The sequence below is a fragment of the Ceratotherium simum genome, chromosome 3, assembly GCF_057802395.1.
Source record: "Ceratotherium simum simum isolate JZ-2026a chromosome 3, ASM5780239v1, whole genome shotgun sequence".
Classification (NCBI taxonomy): Eukaryota; Metazoa; Chordata; class Mammalia; order Perissodactyla; family Rhinocerotidae; genus Ceratotherium; species Ceratotherium simum.
In genome coordinates, this window is record NC_141902.1 from 58,257,706 (window position 1) to 58,276,360 (window position 18,655).

The 18,655-nt window shown below is 37.1% G+C and overlaps 2 protein-coding genes across 2 annotated transcripts in view; both read right to left on the reverse strand.

Moving 5' to 3' along the window:
• CSNK1G1 (casein kinase 1 gamma 1) overlaps positions 1 to 18,655 on the reverse strand; it is a 196,623-nt gene that overhangs the window by 145,485 nt on the left and 32,483 nt on the right. Inside the window, exon 2 of the mRNA XM_087428414.1 lies at positions 77 to 124. Coding sequence (XP_087284540.1) covers positions 77 to 80 — 4 coding nt within the window. The 5' untranslated portion in view covers positions 81 to 124. The remainder of the gene's footprint in view (positions 1 to 76; positions 125 to 18,655) is intronic.
• The window catches only part of PCLAF (PCNA clamp associated factor), a 92,415-nt gene that overhangs the window by 27,370 nt on the left and 46,390 nt on the right, over positions 1 to 18,655 (reverse strand). Inside the window, exon 5 of the mRNA XM_004421685.3 lies at positions 77 to 124. The gene's annotated coding sequence lies outside the window, so the exon portion shown is untranslated. The remainder of the gene's footprint in view (positions 1 to 76; positions 125 to 18,655) is intronic.

Genomic DNA, 18,655 nt, shown 5'->3' on the forward strand with positions numbered 1-18,655 from the left:
CAAACCCAACCAGGAATCCAAAGCTGAGCTCTCTCCCATCTGCCACACTTAACCAAAGGACTCCAAACTCACTTACCCATTCAGCCCCATTGAGTCAAAAGTGCACTGGCCTCACAACTTCCTCCTGAAACAATAAAAAACAAGTGTGGTGACTTTTAAATACGTCCACAAATATTTTGCTAGGAGCCAGTCTAATTCTCCCTCCCTCGAGTGGCTTAAAATTTCTTCTGTTTCCCACACTGATGTTCTTCATCGATGGAATACTGTATCTATGCCCCTTTTTATGACAAAGTTTTTCTATGGGATCTCATTTGTGTTTTTTTTTTAATAGCTTTATTGAGATATAATTCACATACCATACAATTCATCTATTTAAAGCATATCTCTGTTTTAAAAATAATTTTTGAACTCGGAGATACCAAACTGGGTCTATCTTTAGCCCACAATTAGTGCAATTAGTTTTTCTCGAATTTGTTTACCTGGTAAATACTTAGTTTCTCTAGCTGGTTCATTCATTTTGCCACCTGACAGGGATGGGCAGGGACCTAGGGCCTAAAGCCACTGCTATACAGCTGAAAAAAGGATCTTAGAGAGACTGCTTCTCCTGCCTTTGGCCATCACCTCTAAATCTTCTTCAAGTAAATCTGGCAGAGACTTCTTCATGTAGAAGTAAGCCAATTGTGATATTAAAAGCTTTTATCAGAGAGGAGGGAAAATATGTATTTATATAGATACTTCTACAAATAATATAAAGAAATCCTACATAGTTCCTTTACAACTTTGCTCTTGTGGCCTCAAGACGCAACCGAATCATGTATCTAACGTTCTCCTTTCTGTGACATATTAGTAAGAGTTTTCAAACTTTCTGTGGTTCTGACAATACTGTATGGTCCTCTCGGAAAGGATAACTGCAACTGAATTTTTTTCAATCTGATCCAAAGTATATTGTTCCTGGAAGAGATTCCTTGAAATTTGTGGCATTAAATTAAGGTTGTTACCTATTTTCATGGAGTTTTCTTCCTTACTTTTGCTTTAGTATTATTTGTTGTCGTTAATTCATTATATTCTATTCTTTGGGGGCGGGGAGGGGAGAGGTGGTGTTAAGGTTGAAGGCTAATGGGTATAAACCTGTACTTATATCTTCTTTCCTGCAGAACTAATTACTTTGAACAAACATTCAAATTTACTGTGAAGCTGGATAAATTCTGACTGACTTCTTGCTACTTCATAAAATTAGTTACATTTGATTTTCTTGACAAATTATACATACCTTTCAAGTATTACTAAATGTATCTACTCACAAAGGATAAAAATCTGACATCCCTGAGAACATTCAAAAAAATATATACCATCATTTTTTTCCAAAAATGTTTTGAATAGCACTTTTAGAATAACTGGCCTCTTGAGGTGATTACTTTAAGAAAGCATATTTGTTTGGATTTTAAATTATTATAAGTTTGTTTCAAAGTTAGCTTAATTTGTCATGCTTGTCTGGTATTTATGTTACAGACATAAAATCTAATATCTTTCTCTTGAATAAATTAAAATTATAAAAGGAAATTACTACTTGTCTAAAGGCTTAAAAAGGGCCAGCCCCATGGCTTAGCAGTTAAGTGCGCACGCTCTGCTGCTGGCGGCCCGGGGTTTGGATCCCGGGCGCACACCGACGCACCGCTTCTCTGGCCATGCTGAGGCCACATCCCACATACAGCAACTAGAAGGATGTGCAACTATGACATACAACTATCTACTGGGGCTTTGGGGAAAAAAAAGGAGGAGGACTGGCAATAGATGTTAGCTCTGAGCCGGTCTTCCTCAGCAAAAAAAAAAAAAAAAAAAAAAAGGAGGATTAGCATGGATGTTAGCTCAGGGCTGATCTTGCTCACAAAAAAAAATAAATAGGGCCAGCCCCGTGGCTTAGTGGTTAAGTGTGCATGCTCCGCTACTGGCGGCCCAGGTTCGGATCCCGGGCGCACATCGACGCACTTCTCCGGCCATGCTGAGGCCGCGTCCCGCATACAGCAACTAGAAGGATGTGCAGCTACGACATACAACTATCTACTGGGGCTTTGGGGGAAAAAAGGAAGAGGACTGGCAATAGATGTCAGCTCAGCGCCGGTCTTCCTCAGCAAAAAGAGGAGGATTAGCATGGATGTTAGCTCAGGGCTGATCTTCCTCACAAATAAATAAATAAAGGCTTAAAAAAACAAAACAAAACTGAGTGATGGCCTAAGCAGACCAGGGCTGCTTATGATTCTCCAGATAACTCCACAGAAACAGGCACGCATCAAGAAACAAACTCACTGTTGAAGTTGCAATGCTGAGAAGGACCAGATACCGAATGTAATGAGTGACGGCTACTGCAAAGGTGCATAGTGGTAAAGTGAATAATGCACGTCCCATCTAAAGCACAGTTACCTCTCAGCTCCTGCTGTTTTGCCATATAAGAATTCAGATCCAATGTTGCCAGCTCTGATTTTTCAAGAGTTGCTAAGCACTGAAATTTCAATAAAATCTCCCAGTTTTTATATGTTCGCAATTAATTTTTTAGAATTTTAAACAACGTCCAAGACACCAGTTTGCACTTAACAACTTTAGAGCAGAGGAAGGCTCTCAAGTTGTTAAGCTCAAAATACAGCTTTTAAAGTATTTAGCATAAATAATCTATGCTGCCAAAAACAAGGATGGGAACCCACAAAACATGAAAAAAGTACCCTGTTTAAACTAAAAAGAACCTTGTTTACTCCAGCAATAAAAACAAGTTAATATGAAAAGTGAGTCTGAAGTAATGATAATGCATTCTACAGATAAGTTCAGAATATCATAGTATTGTTAACTAGATAAATTTAATTCATTTCTGTTTCTTACTCAAGGGAAATTCCCATTTTTCCATTTCAAATCCAAATGAGAACAATTTAATGTATTATTCTAAGCACTCAAAACAAAAGGTTACTCCACATTAGATAATCCAAGCATTTATACGATGAACAAATGTTTATAAAGGAAAAATCCTATGATATATCACATAAAATTACCACTAGTCCATGGGGTGATGATGAATGCAGCTGCTTGTGATACTGAGCTAGGTTAAGGCCACAGGCACTGCAAATTTCAATTAAAAGCATCTAGTCAAAGACTTAACATTAATATTGGTAAAGTTCTGCTATTATGAAATGATTGTATCATTAAACTTTCCTTGAGCAAGCAGGCAGCCAATAGGGTAGGGAAAGAGGAAGGGGACTTGGGGTTATAATGATTCTGTACATAAAGTTTGAATTCTCTTCCTATATTTCCTACTAACATTGATAAGCTGCACAAGGCAGTAACAAATCTCACAAGAGTGCCTGCTAAGCACTGTAATATTTCATTGTATTTTTATTCCTTTTTCTCAACTCAATTACCCTAAATAGTAAATATCTTTTCACTTTCTGAAATCCTTATTCTATGACATGTTTTTCTCCTCTCATGGAGCATAAAAGCTTATAACATGAATATTCCCATATGCAGGTTTCTCTTTCTTACTTTTATGCACGAACCAGCCACAAAGAAATCTGGTCATTTCTCCGCAAGGTGCCTAAAGTTAAGCCTTTTTCATCTTAGGCACATACTATACTCTCACTTGGTACATGCAAATCAAGTCTTTAAACTCAGTTACTCTCAAGTTTAAGACAGTGCTCCGCTTTAATCATGGCAATACAAAAAGCATTACACTTTTATCTTCTTGCTTTTGTCATGAATGAGTCTTCACCGTTCCAGTGTATTTACTGGTAACCTGAAGAGCTGTTGTTGAAAATCTGCTACAAAATTAAATACAAGTACTACTCTACTTTTATTTAACTTTTGCCCAGTCTCAAAGAATTATTTGTTAATCACTGGCTAAACATATAAACCAATTTCACTCATGTGATTAGAATGTTTAAAGTTATATTTACTCCCTTCTTTCCTTCAAAGGGTTATTATCTGCTTATTCTCTCATTTTATAGCTTACAAGGTAGTGCAAAAGGAATATATTCCTTCTTGTATTCCTAATACAAAGCTACTCTTGCCCAGTAGATTTTATTATTCTCTGCATACACTTCATAGGACATAATGAAAAACTCGAAATAGTTCACATCGGTCACAATGTTGAACAGCAACAGCTATAACATCTAAAATTTTTTGAGCCTTTATGTGCCAAGCACTTTTTAAGTGCTTTAAATATATTAATTCATTAAATCCTTCCATAACCTTATGAGATAGTAATATTTTTACTATTATCCTCATTTCACAGATGAGGAAACCAAGTGAGGTGCCTAAGATCACAAAACTAGGAATAAGTGGAGCCAGGATACTCGGCAGCCTAACTCAAGAGCCTGTGACTTACACCACTCTGCTTTTACAAACATTACACTGAGTACCAAAATCTATAGGAAGAGAAGCATATGGTTGCCCTAAAACAGCATGTTCTTGTAGCCAGAGATTATAAATGAACCCCATCTAATTTCCTCAATGTTTTCTAAGATTCATGGCTGACTGTGCAACAAATGCACAGATTATCATAAGAAAATTTATTCTTTTAGGAAATAGTACATTTTCACGTATAAATACATTCAACTTTTGTCAAGAGGATGCTGCTGAATTAACATGTAAGGTAAAATTTATTATTATACAGTCCAATGTATAACGTGTATATTGTGTAATGTGTTAGAATAGGGTAACTTTTGAACACATAAAAGTATCTGAACCATGAGAACTTGATTAACACAAAATTTAATACAGAACTCTTTTGGTCCTTTCCATTTTTGTGATACCTGGAACAGCGGACACTGTTTTTCCTGTAATCATTCTCTCCAGCTAAGTTGTAATAAAATAAAACAAAAGTATTTATTTTAAGCAGAATAGGACAACATGAATTCAAGTGGTCTTCAATGATATTTTACCTTTACTGGGATATGGCTATAGTTATGTAACACCACTCAGAAGCAGCACAGTAGGCTTTTATTTGAATTGTACAAGTGATATCATCAGCTTTAAGCTTCATCTTTCATTATTTTCAGTAAAGATAACTGAATTCCATCAATTGGAGGAGGTCTAAGTGGGGAGTATAAGCCTAAAAGACAATTCACATATCCTGACAGCTGTTAGTTCTACATTATTTTCATAATGGGTTACACCTCATACTAAGAAAAACTCTATAGACCTAGGATCATAAAAGATTATCTAACCATTTCTATGAAAAATTAATTAAAATTGGGGAGAATTAGATTCACAACTACTTTAAATAAACGTTTTTAAAGCTCCCTAATTATAACTATTTTTAACTACCACAAATCTAGGGCTTAATTCACAGCTCTGAATTTTTTTTTTTTTTACAGTAATAAGAGCATCTTTTGAGTGCCTACTGTACACTAGGTACTACACAAGACACTTCACCTGGGATATCTTATTTAACAACTATCCTATGGGATAGGTATTATTATTATTCTCATTTTATCCATGGGAGAAATAAAGTTTACAGATGTTAAGTAATTTGCCTAACACTACCACAGCTAAGAAATGGCAGACAGAAAACTCAACCTCAGATATGCCTGATTCCAAAGCTCTTACCCACATCATGCCATGTGTCATCATATCACATCACACCTCATCTCATTCAACATGAATGAAAACATCTGCACCTTGTTTTTCAGTTAGTTTTACTGTGTTTTAAGATACAGATTGCAAAAAGAAAATATTTTTACTGTCAAAGAAAGATTCTTTAATTTTTCAAAGTTACACAAAAATTACCAACTAATATTGACTTACACACATTAGAACCAGTTCTTCTGATAAACACAATCTATACTAATTTACCAAACTTCTAAATTTTAGTATAACAACTGTTACAGGACTAAGAAATTCATCTTTATTTTCAGACATTATACACTCAGCTTTAAACATGAGCTAAAATGACTTGGGAAGAAGGGAATAAAGAAATCCTAGCATGTACATCTGAAGAGTAAAACACAAGAGTACTATTTTCTAAGAGCATCTCATTCAAGGAGCTGGAAAGAGGAGCTTTTTAAAGGCCTTGTTTTTTTTTGGTTTTTGTTTTGTTTTCCCCAAAGCCCCAGTAGATAGTTGTATGTCATAGTTGCACATCCTTCTAGTTGCTGTATGTGGGACACAGCCACAGCACGGCCGGAGAAGCGGTATGTCGGTGTGCGCCGGGGATCCGAACTCGGGCCGAGAGTAGCGGAGCACGCGCACTTAACCGCTAAGCCACGGGGCCGGCCCAAGAGGAGCTTTTAATTTCAAACTAAGACGATACCAAAACCGCATGAACTACTGAAATCTTTTATCTACTTTAACAGATGACAGTATTACACTTATCTTCACCAAAAAGCTCACTCCTAGAATTACCTGGTTTTCTCTAACTTAGGGTAAGCCTAGAGATCACAATAACATTATTTCTATCCTTGGTTTCCCTAATGATATTTCCAAAAGAGTTAATACAAAGATTGATACTATTGGCTTATTTTACAAGAAGTGCTCTGTTAAGGCAATCTACAAAAGAAAACAAACATTTGTTTCAAATACTTCTACCTACTATTTCAGAACACACCCTGTGTGAGAAGAGTAAGCAAACATAAGCTAATAGGAAAAATATCTTTCAGTACCTAGTAAAAGGGTTTTCTTTTTCTACTGCACTAAAATTTTTTTCAAGCCAAGTTATGCTAAAAAACAAAAACATAATAGCTTTCACTGAGCAGATAGCTTTTCTTCTCTACTCAAGGAAAATAAATAATAAAACGGTCATGATAAAGCCAGTATTGAAGAGCTACAAACACCTCTCATTGGCACAGAGTCACAAGGATCTTGAATCCTTACTTTTTTGTGTGTGTGTGTGAGGAAGATCAGCCCTGAGCTAACGTCCGATGCCAATCCTCCTCAGCAAATAGAGGAGGATTGGCCCTGGGCTAACATCCATGCCCATCTTCCTCTACTTTATATGGGATGACGCCACAGCATGGCTTGACAAGCAGTGCATCGGTGCACACCCGGGATCCAAACCTGCGAACCCTGGGCCACCAAAGCGGAGCGTGCGCATTTAACCACTTGTGCCACTGGGCCGGCCCCCCTTAGTTTTCTTACAATTATTTTTTTTTTAATTTTTAAATAAAGGCTTTGATAACTGCAGTTTGGTAATACAGGAATAGTCAGCATAACAGGCTACACAACACCAACAGGCAGCCTTGATGACAGTCCCAAATAATTATCAGATTCAGTTCTCTCCACTGATTGCTTCATCTCTAGCTACCTTCCAAAGAACTAATAGGTTTCCTCCATAAATATTTACTTTGTGATTGAGGATTTGAATTTTTAAGCCTTAAAGTAACTTGTCACCTATTACTTTAAAAAAACAACACCCTATCACAAGCTCAGTAGTAGAGAGTGTCTCCAATATTGATGGGAAAAATTAGAATTTCAACCTTTTCTGTTGATCAAGGCCATGTTAAATTGTCACACAAACTACATTCTGATTTGAGTTCCCCCAGTATAGAGAGTCAGCTTACTCCTGCTGTTTCCTGTCTTGTTTTATTTACTTCATTTCAAAAACTTAAGGATACAGACAAAATAAAACCTACTTAAAACCTGCCTGTAAGCTCAATGCACAAGCAAATCTTTCTTGTTTGTCACTGTACTCCCAGTGCCAACACTGGGCCTAACACATAGTAGTTGCTCAATAAATTTATGACACATGAATGAATAATATTATCCCTAGTTCATACATCCATCTCTCACTATACTAACTGACTGTGGCTATTTTTTACCTGTCTGCCTAAACCAGACTGTGGAACTCAATGGAACCAGAAACTGCTGTCTTATGTACCTGTAGTGTCAAGCACTGTGCAGAACTGTGCCCAGAACAGTAGAGTGAGTAAATGTTTAACTGAATTGACTGTCTTCAATTAACTGAAATTTGCAGTAGTCGCCCTTATCCGCAGGGGATATGTTCCAAGACCCCCACTGGATGCCTGAAACCGCAGACAGTACTGAATCATATATACACTATGCCTTTTCCTACACATACATACATATGACAAAATTTAATTTATAAATTAGTCACAGTAAGAGATTAACAACCACCAATAATAAAATAGAACAATTATAACAATATACTGTATAAAAGTTACCATAGATCTTAGCAACCTCAGCATATGATTTTTTTCCTTTCCCTTTTTTTTTTTCCCCCCTGAGCTCACATCCATGCTAATCCTCCTCTTTTTGCTGAGGAAGACTGGCCCTGAGCTAACATCTATTGCCAATCCTCCTCCTTTTTTTCCCCCAAAGCCCCAGTCGATAGTTTATGTCATAATTGCACATCCTTCTAGTTGCTGTATGTGGGACACGGCCTCAGCATGGCCAGAGAAGTGGTGCGTCAGTGCACGCCCGGGATCCGAACCCAGGCTGCCAGTAGCGGAGCACTTGCACTTAACCGCTAAGCCACGGTGCCAGCCCTTTCCTTTCCTTTTTGGTCGAAAACTTTTAACTTTTCACTTAAAGAAAGCACTTTATGCTTCTCTTTGGGGTTTCCAAATTGCCAGCATCACTACTCTTGTGCTTTGGGGCTATTATTAAGTAAAATAAGGGTTACTGGAACACAAGCACTGCCGGCAACAACGGATCAGATAAACCTGGACAGCTACTAAGTGACTAACAGGTAGCATATACTGTGTGAATACGCTGGACAAAGCGATGATTCAGGTCCTGGGCTAGATGCAGCCGGGCAACACAAGACTTCATCATGCTACTCAGAATTGTGCACAATTTAAAACTTATGAATTGTTTCTGGAATTTTCCATTTAATATTTTCAGACCATGGCTGACCACATCAGGTAACTGAAACCACGCAAAGCAAAACCATGGATAAGGGGCAACTACATTACTTAACAAATACCCTCAATTAACTAGATCTCATCCCTCCATTTCACTCCATATTCTAATTACAAAAAAATTATACAACAAGAAAACCACAGTATACACAAAACCTATAACCCACACTCGACACACTTCCTTTCTTTCTTCCCTTCTTTCTTGTTTGTTTTAAGGCCAGGAAGTCTACCGAAACCAGTACAAATGCAACCTGCACTCAATTCTTATCTATGTCACCAAATAGGCTCAGAATTCCTATACAGAGTAAAAGATTTATAATATTCACAGGTTCAATCATCAGAGAAAGAACCCATTCTATTCCCTACAGTATTAGGGATATCGGTAGTATATTTTCAAATGATCAAGGAAAAAAAAAAGAACCATCATACACAACTCCAGTTCTCCGAATATACTGAAAGCCACTTAAGGGCAAAAACTCATTTCTTCTTAATCATGCCCCATATACCTTAAGCATAGTAAATGTTCAAAATAAAACAAGTTTTAAAAAGCTTAAAAGTTCCTCATAATCGTCATTTAAACAGAAGTTAATCCTGCTGCCTAAATCTAGGCATTCTAGGCTTTGTTTTAATGGATTGATTTTTAAAAATCTGTGTTATAAAAGCTTTAAAAGAAATATGTTATAAGAAATTACAAGAGTACTAAGAACTTCAGAATTTACACAGCCCTGCTATTCGAATAGCTAAAACAATAAATCAATCATTGGGTTAATTCCTTCAAGTTCCTGGGAGACATCACAAAACAAGTCATCCCCATATCACAGGAAATCAAAGTGAAAATTACTCAATTTCCCAAGAGAAAACAGCTAGTGAGAAGCTAAGTTCTAGGGCTACTTTGAATCTGTGATCTATGCTGCTTAAAGAAGACATATAAGAATCTTACGAAAATACTTTTTCTGACCATTGGAACACTAATTAACATGATTATGTCCCTCACTCAATTACTACCATATTAAATCAAGAAAAACGCTTACATGTCACCATAATAATAACTTAAAACTTGTTATACACAAGTTTAAAATAGGTGAAATTATTAATAATTATTATTCGTATCAACACTGCCTCATCTTCTCCCATGCTTTTTAGGACAAGAGCTAATAATCTGCAGTTCTTCCTTTACAAAAACTCTACTTTCACAAGAAATTATATTTTGAATAGTTGTTTTATCCAGGTTTTAAGAAAGACTGGTCCTGTCCTCCTCATAGCCAGTGTCAGGGAGCATGCAGAAGCCTGTTGGGACATGTTTTGCAGTCTGTACTTAGAAAAGAGTAAGATGCAGTCTGTGCTTAAACAAAAAGATTTGTTCAACTGTGATGGAAATCATCACATTTTCCACATTAATACTGTGCCTAGAACTTGATGGGCATAAATATTTTCAATAGTACAGGAGACAGACAAGAGATGAGACTAAAAACAAATTTTCTTTTCAGGTTTAGTTGACGAAAGAATTTCACAATGGCTAATAAATATGACAAATACTGCAGTAACTGAATGACCAAGACTATCCCCTTCATTTTGTGGGTACGCAAAAAGTATTTTTTAAAAAGTATAGAGCATATTGCTACACATCTTTGACTTAAAAAGATATTTCTATACAAAATTCTACCGAATAGCTGACCATTAGGTATTATATATAGTACATATGCCTTAATCTATACATTTAAAAAAATTTTCAAGACAAAAATAAAAGGTTAAAAATAATTGATATAGATATAACAAACTAGAAAACATACACTATATGTATATACTACATTTTGTTTATCCATTCATCTGTCAACAGACGCTTGGCTTAGCTTCCACCTTTTGGCTCTACTATGAATAATGCTGCTAGAATATTAATATACAAATATCTGTTCAAGACTCTGATTTCAATTCTTTTGGATATATACCTAGGAATAGAACTGCTGGCTCATATGGTAGTTCTATGTTTAACCTTTTGAGAAACCACCAAACTGTTTCCCACAGTGGCTGTTCTATTTCATATTCCCACCAGCAATGCAGAAGGTTTCCAATTTCTCCACATCCTCACCAACACTTGTTTTTTTTTTTTTTTTTACGATAACCATAATAAATGGGTATGAAGTGGTATTTTATTGTGGTTTTGATTTGCATTTCCCTAATGACTAACAATGTTGAGCATCGTTTCATGTGCTTATTTGTATATCTTCTTTGGAGAAATGTCTATTCAAGTTCTTTGCTCATTTTTGAATTGGGTTTTTTGTTGTTATGTACATATTCTACATATTAATCCCTTATCAGATATATGACTTGCGAAATTTTTTTCCATTTGTAGGTTGTCTTTTCACTTTCTTGATAGTATCCATTGATGCACAAAGTTCTTAATTTTGATGAAGGCCAATTTATCGCTTCTTTCTTTGGTTGCTGTGATATCAGCGTCATATCTACAAAATTATTGCCAAATCCAATGTCATGAATATTTTCCCCGATGTTTTCTTCTAAGAGTTTTAGTTTTAACTGTCAAGTTTAGGTCTTTGATCCATTTTGAGTTAATTTTTGTATACAGTATAAAGTAAGAGTTCAACTTCATTCTTTTGTATGTGGATATCCAGTTTTCCCACCATCATTTGTTGAAAAGACAGTCCTTTCACCCACTGAGTGGTCTCAGCACCCTCAGTGAAAATCAATTTATCCATATAACATTGGTTAAAATGTACAGTTTTTAAAGTGAAAAAAAGAAATGGGATAATACTACAGAAATTTAAGTTCTAGAGTTCGCTTTTTTTTTTTTTGGTAACAATACATCTTGGACTTGTTTCTTTTTTTTTTTTTTGTGAGGAGATCAGCCCTGTGCTAACATCCGCCAATCCTCCTCTTCTTTTTTTGCTGAGGAAGACGGCCCTGGGCTAACATCTGTGCCCATCTTCCTCCACTTTATATGGGACGCCGCCACAGCATGGCCTGCCAAGCAGTGCGTCGGTGCGCGCCCCGGATCCGAACCAGCGAACGCCGGGCCGCCACAGCGGAGCGCGCGCACTTAACCGCTTGCGCCACTGGGCCGGCCCCTGTTTTTTTTTTTTTTTATAATTTTTATTTTTATTTATTTTGTCCCCCAAAGCCCCAGTAGATAGTTGTATGTCATAGCCGCACATCCTCCTAGTTGCTGTATGCGGGACGCGGCCTCAGCATGGCAGGAGAAGCGGTGCATCAGTGCGTGCCCGGGATCCGAACGGGGGCTGCCAGTAGCGGAGCACGCACACTTAACCACTAAGCCATGGGGCCGGCCCCTTGGACTTGTTTCTGTCAGAATATTTCATTTCATTTTTTTAACAGTTGTAGAGTATATATAGATATTTCTAAGAAATTCCCTATAACCCTGAATACAATTCCATAGTTTACTGAAAACCAGTACCTGAAATTAAATTGGAAGTGTGACTCTGTAAATTGCTTAACAGGCTAACTAACCTTAATCTTCACTTTGCACTTGCACTGCTATTAAAATCAGATCTGTTAATTAAGATTAAGCCTCCCATGTCTAAAACTTAAAGTTGAATAAAATCTAAAAGGCTGAAATATCAATAGCAGATGATCAGTTTGTGTCAGAAAAATTCTGACATCGTTTCCTAGTTTTGAAAAAACAGGACTGAATAGGACAAAGTTTCATTCAGTGAGACTTTTGGCTCTACTCATCTGTTTTGAGAGGATACTTTGATCAAATACAATCTTCACTAATTCATCAAATATCACTACGCAAAATAAATATGGACCAATCTCAAAGCCCCTTACTAGACCCCATCCTTTTTATTTGAGTATTTTCTTTGAACTCCTTATTGCTGTAAAACAGTTCTCAGTTGTGGCTCCTCAGCAGAATCACTAGTAAAACATAAACTACACAAAACCAGGATCCACACCTCCCTTAATATCCTGATTTAATAAGATGAGGATGGGCAGGACACTGGTATTTTTTAAATATGCAGCTAGGATTGAGAACTATTACTCTAATATAACACTTGTTATCAATGTTTCTCTAAATGTGACAAAAAAAAATTCCATGCTATTTGCTATTCTTTATAAAAACAAGTTATTTCTGGCCCCCAAGTCCTGATCCACTTAATTAGAATCTTAGTGCAAGGCTCATACATCTGCATTTTAACAAGTTCTCCAAATGATTCTTTTGCACTCAAGTTGGCAAATCGCTGATAGGAAAGTACTGAAAATTTTAATTAGTGTATATACATATCCCTAAATGTACGTGACAGCTTTTGTAATGTGTCGACTTAGCTAGGATAAACAACATTTCCTAGAACTCCCTTCCCTATATGTTTCTGGTTAGGGTGGGCCACAAAAGACATTTTCATGCAACATCTGGAAAGTAGAAGTGAAGCAGCAGACATTTTGGTTTTTATGCTCAGAAGGTTGGGGCAGGTGCTTTCATAGCTCACACAGGTTGTCACTTATCTGCTAGTTCACTTTGTTGGTGTGTGGAAGTAGCCCACCTTCCCTTGGATCCAACTTCAGCTTCTCATTTTCCTGGGCCAAGTGTGTGTTTAGCTCCTTGAGTAAAATGCCCAGCTTCTCCAGCAGGATACCTACATCAACAAGCTTAAAGGTAGTGGCAATTGATAAGCATTCCGGTGTGTCTTCGTCAGTTCTAGCTTGTGCTCATGGCTTCCGATTTTCCATCTTCTCTTATCAACTACCTGCCTGTGAACTTCAAGCTCTAGCAACAGACTCAAAGACTTACAGACTCTTTAACCAGCTCCCACAATTGTGTAGTCAAATCCCTTACTAATACACACATATATCCTAGTGATTCTGCTTTCAGATTGAACTCGGATACAACGAATTAAGGAAGAACCACTGGCCTTGCTCTTATTTTATCCTTATTAAATCCATTGCAGTAGTCCATTTCTCATTTCACCATCTTTATTCCTGTACCCTTACGTTTCAGCCAATGACATGAAATAGCAGGAAGATAAAAAGAACCTTTCCAAACTGAGGTGACCTTCCCAAAACGTATTTTAACCATATATTTCTTTTTTTTTTTTTAAAGATTTTATTTATTTTATTTTTCCCCCCAAAGCCCCAGTGGAGAGTTGTGTGTCGTAGCTGCACATCCTTCTAGTTGCTGTATGTGGGACTCGGCCTCAGGATGAACGGAGAAGTGGTGCCTTGATGCGCACCCGGGATCCGAACCCGGGCCACCAGCATCGCAGCGCTCGCACTTAACCACCAAGCCACAGGGCCGGCCCTAACCATATATTTCTGAATGTACAATGTAGAATTTTTTTTAAAACACCGTGCTATACAAAGTCTTGGATAAATTCCATAATTGTTCCTTCCTACACAATCAAAATATGGATGGCAAGAGCCCATTTATTAACAAGTATTTATTGACCGCTTTCTATGTACCAAGTACTAACGTAGACTCTGGGGAGACAAACACAAAACATAGCTTTTACAGGTTTTAAAAGAATACGATTAGGGTTCTTACAGATGTGCAAGAGATATTTGGGAGTATAAGGGAGCACAGACAAGGGACATCTAACAATTTGGTGGTTAAAAACAACTGTCAGAGGTCAAACTACACAAGGTTTTGCTAACATTAAGTCCTGAGGAGCCACTGACAGTTCTCAGCTTCTGAGGCTCTTTTCCTCTCTTAATCACCACTGCCCTCAACAACTAGAAAATACCGAAACTTGACTATGTGCTATGCCCAAGAACCACCAAGCTTTATCCACAAATTTTGATGTTATATTTTCAATATCATTGAGTTTTAAGTTATTAACCTCCATCATACTTTCTTCTGCAACCTCAGAGTTATTTAGAAGCATTTTTTAAAATTTTCAAACATTTTTTAAGTTACCTTTTTAAAAAGAGTCCTAATTTAGCTTGGACTGCCATCAGAGAAGGTGGTCTGTAGGACACATATTCTTTGGAATTTGTTGAGATTTCCAGGGGTACATTTCATGGTTGAGTAATTATCTGTTTCATTATCAGAGATTCTAAATTTCACAAAACACTAATATATGCATATAGTAGCAACTCTATGGTACTGATTCTTGTTCTATATTCATCCAGTTACTCAAGCTTGTTCATTGTGTTGCTTAAATCTTCTGGCTAAATTTTTTGTTTTTGTGTTAAAAAACTATTATTATGGTGACTTTGTATTTCTCCTTATAGTTGTTATTTCTGGTTTATTATTTTGAACCTGTGTTATTTGCTACAAATAACGCTAGAATTCTAGTATCATCCTGGTAATCAGAAGCTTTTATTATTATACGATGTGGCAGAGTCTACTGCTGGCCTCCCCCAATATCGAGTTTCTCCTCTTTCTTCAGTAAGAAAAATCCAATTTTATTCTGGGCAGCAATGTGCTCCCCTAAAATACATTTCATAATTGCCTTGCAGTGAGAGACCAATGAAGTTGCTAGGTGGAACTTCCACAGATCACTTTAAGTGATGGCCAAAAGCTTGTATGAACTCCACATCCATCCCCTCTCCTTCCTCCTACACGCTATCTGTGAGAGTTGGTACTCCATGCAGTCTTGGACCATAAGGTTGACCACAAGCTAAAAGATGGTGGTACAGAAACCACTCAGAGAAGTATCCTGAGACATTGATGACAAAATGAAACCTCCATAATCAGCCCTAGAATGTCAATCTCTAGGCTCTTTTATGTGAGAGAAAAATAAATGTCTGTCTTCTGTAAGCCACCGTTATTTCCATCTCTAACTAGCAGCAAAAAGCAATTCTCATCCATTGAGAACATTGACACTATTTCTAGTAGTGCTCCTTGCCCTGAATACTATTTTATTATATTAATTACATCAACTTCTTTTGGTTAATATTTAGCCAGGTATGACATTTTCCATCCTTTTACCTTCAACTTGCCTCTAATATTTTAATCTCTTAAAAACCACATAGTTGGCTTAAGTTTTTACATAGTCTGACAATCTTTGTCTTTTAACTAGAGCATTTAATCTATTTATATTCATTATGATTACTGATATATTTGGCCTTATTTCTACCATATCTTTGTCCTACCCTTTTGTTTCTTTCTCCTTTTTATCTACATCCCCCCACCCATTCCATTTCTTTTCTAGTTCAACTTTTATTCTTTCAAGAGTTACTCTACAAATTTTTAAATGCACATTTAACTTAAAGTTTAAAGTTAACTGTGTCTTACCCATCTCTCATGTGTCTACATGTGAAATTTTGATTAGATGTTGTATTAGTTTTCTATTGCTACTGTAACAAACTACCAGTAACTCAGTGGCCTAAAACAACACAAATTTGTTATCTTACAGTTCTGGAGGTCAGAAGTCCAAATTGGGTCTCACTAGGCTAAATGCAAGGTGTTGACAGGGCTGCATTCCTTGTGGAGGCTCTAGGGGAGAATCCATAGTCTTTTTCAGCCTCTAGAGACCACCTGTATTCCTCAGCTCATGGTTCCTTCTTCCATTTTCATAGCCAAGAATGTAGCATTTAGAGCATATTTCCACACATGGGTGCTTAGGTAGCCAAACACATGACATTATGTGAATTTAACCTTTTTGATGACTGAGAACAACCACTGTATTTTTCTATGAAAATTTATACCATTCAGCACCAATTAAATGTGTAAGACCAAATGCTACTATACTAAATGGCCCTAGGCTACTAAATTTTAAGACTATCATTTTTTTCTTTGTTTTGTATCAAAAGTCACTTATTACAGTTGGTATGTTCAGCTCTAGCAGCACCTTCCCTTCCTGGTTTGTAAACTGCCCACTTTAATTTTCTATGAGCTAAAACCAAATCTGTTAGTAAAGTTAGGTGACTTAGTAAAGTCAGATGACTATGCTCGTAAAAGCTTCAGAAGTACACTCTTCAGAAAAGCACATGAGTTTCAGGACTCAGACTTTTAGAATACAGACTTCCTAGCCCACATGCGATTCTCAGTTGTGTATACATGAAGTCTCTAGGGAAATAAAACTTCAAGAGTTCCTATGGGTGTACAACTGTGGTTGGATAAAAAAGAGCCACTTCATTTCATAATTAGGTCAAATAAAGCAGATCCAGGAGTAGTGGGTAAAGACGTGATCTGTGTACTAAAAATGATCATTGCTCCTTAATAAGACATTGCCTTACATTTTAGAAAGGGCAGACTAGTTTGAAGATCAGCCCAAATAATGTCTTTCTTAACTTATGAATTGTAATAATTCAAAAACATTAAAGGAAACGAAAAAAGAAATGCTATGTGTTCAAATACAGACAATAAACCAAGTCAATAAAAAGATAATTTCTTGGCCGGCCCTGTGGCTTGGTGGTTAAGTGCGCGCGCTGCGATGCTGGCGGCCCGGGTTCGGATCCCGGGTGCGCATCGAGGCGCCACTTCTCCGTTCATCCTGGGGCCGAGTCCCACATGCAGCAACTAGAAGGATGTGTAGCTGCGGCACACGACTATCCGCTGGGGCTTTGGGGGGAAAAAATAAAATAAATAAAATCTTTAAAAAAAAAAAAAAAAAAAAAAAAAAGATAATTTCTTACTACGAGTCCTTTGGGTACATTCCTAATACAAACAAATAGGAAGAGTCTATAATTAAAATGTCAAATATAAAGGCCTCTAAAGCAATTTGTTCTTTTTAGAGCAGCTACTGCCTCTATGATTCTGATTCCACCAATAGTTTTCTTAGCAAAACATCTTTTCCATAGATGTTTTTCAGCCATGGGAGATGATTCTTAAGCTATAACCCAACAGCCTTCAGGGCCACATAATAGCTGCACCACATCGAAAGTAAAGGTGGACTTGTCAGTAGACTCTACCAAGTCTTATAAACACAACAATGCAAACTAGAAAAAGCAGGCCCTTTGCAATTTTCATCACTAACATTTCAGAAATTAATACACTATTGATGTGGCTCAAACTGTACTAATTTATTTTTACATAAATTTTATTTAATTTTACATTTTACTTTACATTTAGTTACCAAATACGTATGATATCCAAAGACTGCACAGCACTGTGCTGTATTATATACATTAAAGATTCCCCCCCCCCAAAGCCCCAGTAGATAGTTGTATGTCATAGCTGCACATCCTTCTATTTGTTGTATGGGGGACGCAGCCTCAGCATGGCCGGAAAAACAGTGCATCGGTGCGCGCCCGGGACCCGAACCCGGGCCGCCAGCAGTGGAGCGCGCGCGCTTAACTGCCAAGCCACGGGGCCGGTTCCATTAAAGATTTTATACAAAAGTATAATAACATTTTTCATCTATAAAATTAGTAAAGATGAGGGGCTGGCCCAGTGGCATGGTGGTTGAGTTCACACACTCTGCTTCGGTGGCCTAGGGTTCACAGGTTCAGATCCCAGGCGTGGACCAACACACCACTCATCAAACCACGCTGTGGCAGCATCTCATATATAAAATAGAGGAAGATGGGTACAAATATTGGCTTGGAGCTAATCTTCCTCAGCAAAAAGAGGAGGATTGGCAATGGATGTTAGCTCAGGGCCAGTCTTCGTCACAATAAAAAAAATTGGTAAAGATGAAAGAAAATCATGACGCCCAATGTTGGCCAAGTCCAGAGAAATACACTCTCATGCCTTCCTGAGGGGGCCGTACCACCTCTAAGGAAGACAATCTGGTAAAATGTTCATTTATCAAACCTTAAGGAATAAATAATAATGTACATCAATTAAACTCTAAGGAAGTAAGTTTCCTAAGGAAATAATAAAAATGTTTATTTCAGAATTTATAGCAGCAAATATCTGAAATAACCTAAAAACCAACAATAAAGGT